This window comes from Tripterygium wilfordii, chromosome 5 (genome assembly GCF_013401445.1).
Source record: "Tripterygium wilfordii isolate XIE 37 chromosome 5, ASM1340144v1, whole genome shotgun sequence".
NCBI classification, from domain to species: domain Eukaryota; kingdom Viridiplantae; phylum Streptophyta; class Magnoliopsida; order Celastrales; family Celastraceae; genus Tripterygium; species Tripterygium wilfordii.
This window is the reverse complement of record NC_052236.1, coordinates 1,534,816-1,542,596: the sequence shown is the minus strand read 5'-3', so window position 1 is coordinate 1,542,596 and position 7,781 is coordinate 1,534,816. Positions and strand designations below refer to the sequence as shown.

At 37.6% G+C, this 7,781-nt stretch overlaps 1 protein-coding gene across 1 annotated transcript; it reads left to right on the top strand.

Annotated features, from left to right (window-relative positions):
- The first annotated feature begins 1,076 nt into the window (after positions 1 to 1,076).
- On the top strand, positions 1,077 to 6,613 carry LOC119998875 (DEAD-box ATP-dependent RNA helicase 53, mitochondrial-like). The gene is made up of 8 exons (XM_038846349.1): positions 1,077 to 1,561; positions 2,220 to 2,347; positions 2,535 to 2,946; positions 3,283 to 3,381; positions 3,542 to 3,766; positions 4,030 to 4,191; positions 4,936 to 5,532; positions 6,147 to 6,613. Exons 1-7 carry the CDS (start codon positions 1,157 to 1,159, stop codon positions 5,494 to 5,496), a joined length of 1,992 nt encoding a protein of 663 aa, XP_038702277.1. The 5' UTR covers positions 1,077 to 1,156; the 3' UTR covers positions 5,497 to 5,532; positions 6,147 to 6,613.
- The last annotated feature ends 1,168 nt before the right edge of the window (positions 6,614 to 7,781 follow it).

The window sequence follows — 7,781 nt, the reverse complement described above, 5'->3', positions numbered from 1 at the left end:
TGAATGATTGGAATTATTGCATGCAAATGAGCTCAAAGATCATCAATATATTAGCCATATGATTCCACACTTGTAGTTACCGTAATAATTTAACCTAGGTCACGCATAACAATCTACATAAATTGTGAAACATCTCATGAAGATCTTGCTCGTCATTACTTTGCACCTAATTCCACCTATCTGCATTATTTTTTTAGGCTAAGATTTTGTATGCATCGAGAGTTATTCCTAAGGATCAAAAATGATCTAGAAAGAAGTGACACATATTTCTAATGTCTACCTAATTGCACAAGACGTCTTGGTTACTTAGCTCTTAAAAAAATGACAACAACCCTTCAAATATGGTGTACGATAATCCAGTGGATAAAGTGGATGAATTTATAAAGATTGGGAAGTCCACTGCGAATGAAGCACTGATTAAATTTTGCAAGAACGTTATACAACTGTACAATAAACAATATTTAAGAACACCAAACATGAGTGACACATATTTCCTAGTTATAAGGTTTGCCAAATTAACTAAATCATAGAACATTGCTATGACTCTGACTTAATCGATTGAATCCAAAAATTACACGTCGTATACCAATTCAATCTATATAAAATTTCAACACATGCCATGAACAATTAAAAGGCTATTCTACACTATAAACAAATTAATAAAGAAACATATTACCTGATCTTATACGATGAACCTGTTTGGTTTGAATTCCATGCTTTGTTTCCATATTTTTGTCCATTTTGTAACCCAAGGATAGAAGGGACCCCATCTAATTTCACAAGTCTGCTAATTTCTTGACCTATCTCCACCTCTTTTACTTATCAAATGATGCCCATTGCAAATGCTCTAAGAGGGTTTAATAAGAGATGAGGATATTTTGACTCATACATGATCACTGAATGAAGACTCGATGCAAGAACAAAAATATAGGAGAGCCGTTGGATGGTTTTAATTGGATCCAACGATTTAAGACCGAAACGTTGGATGAACGACCGTAAATCCTACCGCAGAAAATCGCATCCCTAAATATCTCACTAGCGCACATAAACCCTTCCTTTCGAACAACAATACCGCACCCCCTCATTTTGTTTCTTAAACCCTACTCAGAAGCCATTAGAGTTTTACACTTTTACTCCCACCAGAACCCTAAACACGATGATGAGCTTAATCCTTAAGAGGTCAACCTCACTGGCCTCCAAGAGGGCTTTCGCCGCCGCCTTGACCTCCGTCGAGGCTCTTCTGCAAAACCACTCTGCCTCCGTCTCATCTGCGTCAGCAGTCGTTGTTCCTGGTGAGACTGAATCGTCTTCGGGATTCAGTTCACTTGTTGGCCCCTTTAGAAGGGGATTTCATGTGAAATCCGGGCCGTTGAATTTCAGGGCTTCGGCCGTGGCACAGGCGGAGTATGCTGTAGCAGCAGATTATGGAGACTATGAAGAGAAGAGCGGGACTACTGTTGGGGATGCTGAGGATGGGCTTGAGATTGCAAAACTTGGGATATCTGGACATATCGTGTCTGCTTTGGCAGGGAGGGGTATCACCAAATTGTTTCCTATTCAGGTGATTTTATGATTCCTATACAATTGTTGTAAATAGTTTTCAAATGATTTTGAAATAAAGGGATCTTTGTATTGTAAGAACAGTTACTTTGGTCTCTTTTCAAAAAATATACTTGTTTCTTGGTTTCAGTTATAGTTAAGCTGTTTTCAGCCAGGATATCAACCAGGCAATACATTTTAAAAAATTTGATATCTGGCAATCTGTGCGAGTGATATAAGCCTCCTGAAAAATCCTCAAATATTGTCGCAGGAACTGTCTTTGGATGTAGTTTTGAGAATTTGGATTTCTCCTCTTTACATCTTGGAAATTGTTGTTAAAAGTATTCCATCTTGGTGAAAAAACTTAGCATTGATATCTGACATTATATTGTGCATTGATATCTGGCAATATATTGTCTATTAATCATCAGTTAAGTGTATTAAGGTATTAGATCCCGAAGTGTGTTGTGTTGTAAACTTGTAATACTTCTCTTTTACTCTGTCAAGATTTTGAAGCACTTGCGTGTAGATTGCAACTTGCAAGTGCATTTTTTTCCACTTCAGAATTACTTTGGTGGCTTCCCCTGTAGATTTCACTTTATGTATCAGTTCAAATCGTTCCTTGTTTTTTTTTGGAGCTGGAGTATCTTTTATTAATTAGTTTTCTTTCTTCACTATAGAAAGCTGTGTTGGAGCCAGCAATGCAAGGGCGTGACATGTTCGGTCGAGCTAGAACAGGAACAGGGAAAACTCTTGCTTTTGGGATTCCCATCTTGGATAAAATCATTGAGTTCAACAAAAAGCACGGGTTTGTTCATTTGAATAATGTTTCCTACTTGATTCTTGTTTTTTCATTTTTTTGCTTGGAAGATGATTACATGATCATCTGGGCTCACTTGGTTGATGCAATAAGCCAATTTTGTTTTTAATATTTATAAAAGTATTTGCCCGAAGGAGGCACCCTATTACATGTATGTTTTCCGTAAATTATACAGAAAAGGAAGAAATCCTTTGGCCTTAGTTATGGCACCGACTAGAGAACTTGCACGACAAGTTGAGAACGAATTCCAAGAATCAGCACCAGAATTGGATACAATATGTGTTTATGGCGGCACACCCATATCAAGTCAAATAAGGCAGCTTGACTATGGCGTTGATATAGCTGTTGGAACACCTGGTCGTGTCGTGGATTTGATGAAGCGAGGTGCTTTAAATCTCTCAGAGATTCAGTTTATTGTTCTTGATGAAGCTGATCAAATGCTTAGCGTGGGCTTTGCCGAAGATGTTGATGTAATCATGGAGAAATTGCCGCGTAAACGTCAGACCATGATGTTCTCCGCAACAAGGCCAACTTGGATAAGAGAGCTCGTCAAGAAGCACATGAATAATCCTATAACCATTGATCTTGTGAGTGCATAGTCATTTTCCCTCATCACTCTTTTGCCTATTCTTATGGCTTCATGTTATCATAGTTCTTGTCATACTACTTTTTCTATCGGTTGAGTGGTTGCTACATTGTTAGTTGGTATGGTTTTAATAGCAGGTTTGCAAAAAGTGTTTTTTTTTTCTTTTCATAATTTCCAGTTACAGATTAACATCATTTTTGAAAAATTCTTTTTGGTCAGTTATGTCTTAGACATTTGTTCAGCAGGGTAGAGATGGTTACTTATACTAAAATGCAGCGTGGTTTAGCTAGTCTCATTGTTGTGGTTCTTAGTTTTATATTGTGTATTTGTTCTCTAGGTGGGAGAATCTGACCAGAAGCTGGCAGATGGGATAACCCTTTATTCAATTCCTTCAGATACATATGGAAAAGCTTCTATTATCTCTCCTCTTATAACGGTATGAGCCTATTACTCCTTATTTTTAACTATCATAATCTAATTACTTCTTAGTTATCATTTTTCCTGTTCTTGAAGAATTGTGGTGATAATATTTGCTATTACTGGCTTTCCCTGCAACATCAATTGCTTTCCTAAGCTTCAGATATTTGTTTTCTTAGGAACATGCAAAAGGAGGGAAGTGCATTGTTTTCACTCAAACCAAACGTGACGCTGATCGTTTGGCATATGCTATGGCAAGGAACTTGAAATGTGAGGCTCTGCATGGGGATATTTCCCAAAGTCAAAGGGAAAGGACTCTCTCAGGCTTCAGGGAAGGGCATTTTAATGTATTAGTTGCTACTGATGTTGCTTCTCGTGGCCTTGATATACCAAATGTTGATCTGGTGAGTTTAAATTTCAGGTGATTTATACCTAGTTATCAATATTTGAAGCTTCACTGTGTAGTTTACATGCAGTTTTATTCTCATCTTCTCTTCCTCATGTAAAAGCACATTGGTATTCCTTTTTTATTTTTTGACTCGCTCCTTGATACCTTCTTTTTTTTTTCCTGGTAACAGTCTTGAACTCTTGATACCTTCTATGATATGCGATATAACAACTATCAACTATGGTTATTGTTAAATTATATGAGCTAATTTGTTGCTAGGTAATCCATTATGAGCTACCAAACACTTCAGAGACTTTCGTTCATCGATCCGGTCGTACAGGTCGTGCTGGGAAGAAAGGAACTGTGATTTTGATTTACACACAGGATCAAACCAGGGCTGTCAAGGTTATTGAACGTGACGTTGGATGCAGATTTACAGAGGTGAGGACTGACATCATTATTGTCAGTATGCTGGTTTTAAGATTGTTTTTAATTTAGGATGTTAACAAGGCAGCACAATTTTGACTTGACCATAGAATTTTACTGATGAGTTTAACTGTGAATTATTGTCTGAATACGTGGGTATGCCTGAACTAAGAATTTTTTTGGGAATGCAATCAATTTGGTTTGCTTGACTTGAATGTGGCACTCCCTAAGTGCTTTTATCTGTTTTTTTTTTTTCGTTTTCTGTTCAGTTAACAAAAAAAGAACAAATGAAATGTAAATTTCGCTTCATAAATATGAATTTGCAGGATAAAGCCTTTTTTTTGCCTCCAAGACTTGATAGGTGTTTTTTTTTCTGGTCTAGAAACAATAAAAGATAATAAATATTTGGGTAGGCAGAATGGAGTGGAACCCCGCACTCTGTTATTTTCTGAATGTATGAATAGCATTGATAATAGGAGTGCAGAAGAATCAGCCTTTTTCTTGACCTGTATATTCATTAATGCCTGTTCTGTAAATCTAGATATGGTGTGATGTAATATATACTGTCTCCAAAAGAGATGGTGACAATAATTTTGACCCGCATAACCCTCTACTGGTCCATATGTTTGTCTCTTTTTTGCTTAAGTAGTTATTTTGTCCCTGTACAGTTACATGGGGCTGGATCTCCGACCCTGTGGCATGTATCTGTTAACCTTGTTGGAATTGATAGGATACTAACTCCATGTTAATCATTTTCAGCTCCCTAAGATCGCTGTGGAGGGTGGAGACATGTTCAGTGGCATGGCTTCTGGTGGTCGATTTGGAGACACAGGTTTTGGACGTGCTGGTAGTCGAGGGGATTATGGAGCTGGTCGTTCTGGAGGAAGCAGGAGTCCTGGGTTTGGTCGCTCTGATGGATACGGTGGTTCATTTTCCAGCTCAAGGGATGGATTTGGAGGATCTGGCTCTGGGCGTTTTGGTTCTGGTGGTTACCGTTCTGCAGATCGTGGTTCTGGGGAGTTTGGTAGATTAGACCGTTCCAGTGGTTTTGGGGACTTTGGTTCAGGTCGTCCTAGTGGATTTGGTGGCAATCAGTCAAGCCGAAGTTCTAGTGGTTTTGGGAACTTTGGTTCAGGTCGTTCTAGTGGATTTGGTGGCAATCAGTCAAGCCGAGGTTATAGTGGTTTTGGTGAATTTGGTTCAGGACGTTCTGGTGGATATGGTGATAATCAATCAACCCAAAGCAGTGGTGTTTTTGGCACTTTCAATTCTAGTCAATTTGGTGGCCGCTCTGTTGACAACAGGATTGCTTATGATTAAACACACTTGAGAAGGCCACTGTCTTCATAGTTTGTGGTATGCCTTTCTTAAGCAACATAAATGATTTTTTTCCTGGCAAATGATCTCTCTGAAGCGTTAGCATTTTGATATACTTTCTTATGTCATACTCTCCCTGTTGTCTTTGTTCTTTACTGAAATGATAATCTGTTAATTAGATTCCTCATTTTCTTGAACCTGAAATTGGTTGGGATTGGGAATGTTGATTTGGAGGTTGTAAGATCTTCGTTTTATCTACTTGGTGGAATAGAGGAGATAAGAAAGTGTTCATATTATTCATGTTCTTCAGTTTGGTGCATTTGGCAGAAGTGACATCAGTGTGGAATTTCTTAATGCGGTGGAGTTGTGAAATGTGCTACCATTTTGCATAGGGTGAAACTGTCGTACAAAAAGAACTATTTGTGCATGTCCTTTGCATCCTCCTGTTGTTTGTGCATACTCCACGCATTGGACAGTATTTTTACGTGCTCCTTGTATTGGAGTAGAACTGTTGTCCTTTATACATCTTTTGCTCCAATTTGGGGCTATAGCTACTGTTGTTCCAACTTGTTATCTTTCTCAATTTCCAAATTTATATATTTATATTTTATGCTGGCATTGTTTTGTTCTAACGTGCACGTCTTCAATGACAGGTGAGAAGGAAATGTATAACTTATGCCTGGACAAAATGGTTAACGAGAAACGATGAGCCTGGATAATACATCTAGTTTGCTGGATGGGCTGCAAGGCAGGATGGGTTTCTGTTGCTCGGAGAGTACTTGATGCCTTATTGTTCTTGGACATTTAGGTTATAATATTATCGAAGAATAATTTTATTAATCTAGTTCGTGATGTATAAAGTTTAGGAAAAATAGTATGCTGCTTTAGTATTATTTTCCTTTTATTTTGTTACCCCCACCTCCTCCCCTCTTAATTTTTGGTTCAAAAATGAGTACTCTCAATTTCTAAGAATGTGTCAGCTTTCTTGTATTCACCATTCAATGCAAGGGGGAATGTTTTGGTAAGTTGGATGTTTGCCGGTATAGGGCATCATAAAGATGGTGAAAAACTGTGTAGTGTTAAGATTCATATACTGCATTGAGTTTCCTATTGTGACTCAGGAATTGTATGCAAGGTGTGAAATGATTTATAAAAAATAGGATATGGACAGCGGTTGGCCTGCGTATGCTGTGTGTGCGCGCAATGTGGTGTGTATGATCAGCGGTTGGCCCGCGTATGCTGTGTGCGCACGCAATGTGGTGTGTATGATCAGCGGCTGGCCCGCCTATGCTGTGTGCGCGTGCAATGTGGTGTGTATGATCAGTGGTTGGCCTGCGTATGCTTGAGTTGGTGGTACCAAGTTTGAGCTCCTACCTGCTTGCTTAATAAAAGAAAAAAAGTTTTGCCTTGCGAGGTATTTTGATTGATTGTAGTGATTTATCTAGGATTCTCATCTCCTTATTAATATGATACAGGCAATGCCCGACTGGAACGTTGATCTGTAACCATTGAAATCTTCTGCAACAGCAAAGTGAACAGGCCATGTGAATGACACTTGCATGGTATAATTATCTGGATTTTTCTGAACTGAACAATGAAGATGAGAGTACTGTCATCGTTGAATTCAATCAAGGGAAGTTGGCTAATTCGGTTTTTTTTTTCCCCTCTTTGAAACCAAACCTTACAACGTCGGAAGAAAATTTTAATATTAAAACAATGGAATTGGGTTTGAAATCAAGTTGCAGAATAAGGCTAGATTGTGAAAAAAGAAATTTTATTTACACACCATATCCAAATTTAAATTTACATAATCTACTCCAATATTATAAGTTTACACTACAATTTTGTAAGTTTATACTCCAAATTTAATGAGTAGCCTAAAATACTATTTACTTGTAAAATATGAAATATGAATTCCTTCTTTATAAATTGTTGTCTTCAATTTTGTAAGGGATTCCTTCTTCATATTCAAATTTAACCTATGTTTCGACAACTGAGACTTTGATCTACTCAAAGACATATTGTTCTTCCCCAAGTGATCCTCCCATGAATCGGAACTAGTGAGACAGATTAAAGTGATCCTCCATTTTTTGTTTTAAAAAAATGGTACAATCCTGTGGTTTTTTTGTTACAAAGATTGGGATGATGTCGTTGATTATTGAGAACAAAATCGAGATGATTATGTTGATTTATTTTTATTTAAGGACATATTAAACATTTCATACTTAGATATAGATTGGTGTAAACTTTTGCGGTATGTAAATTAAATTTCTCGTCAAAAATGACTT

Coding starts and splice junctions, on each gene's coding strand:
- LOC119998875 (XM_038846349.1), top strand. CDS start 1,157: ATGATGAGCTTAATCCTTAAGAGGTCAACCTCACTGGCCTCCAAGAGG. Junction 1,562..2,219: donor CCAAATTGTTTCCTATTCAG/GTGATTTTATGA, acceptor TCTTCACTATAG/AAAGCTGTGTTGGAGCCAGC. Junction 4,192..4,935: donor TTGGATGCAGATTTACAGAG/GTGAGGACTGAC, acceptor AATCATTTTCAG/CTCCCTAAGATCGCTGTGGA.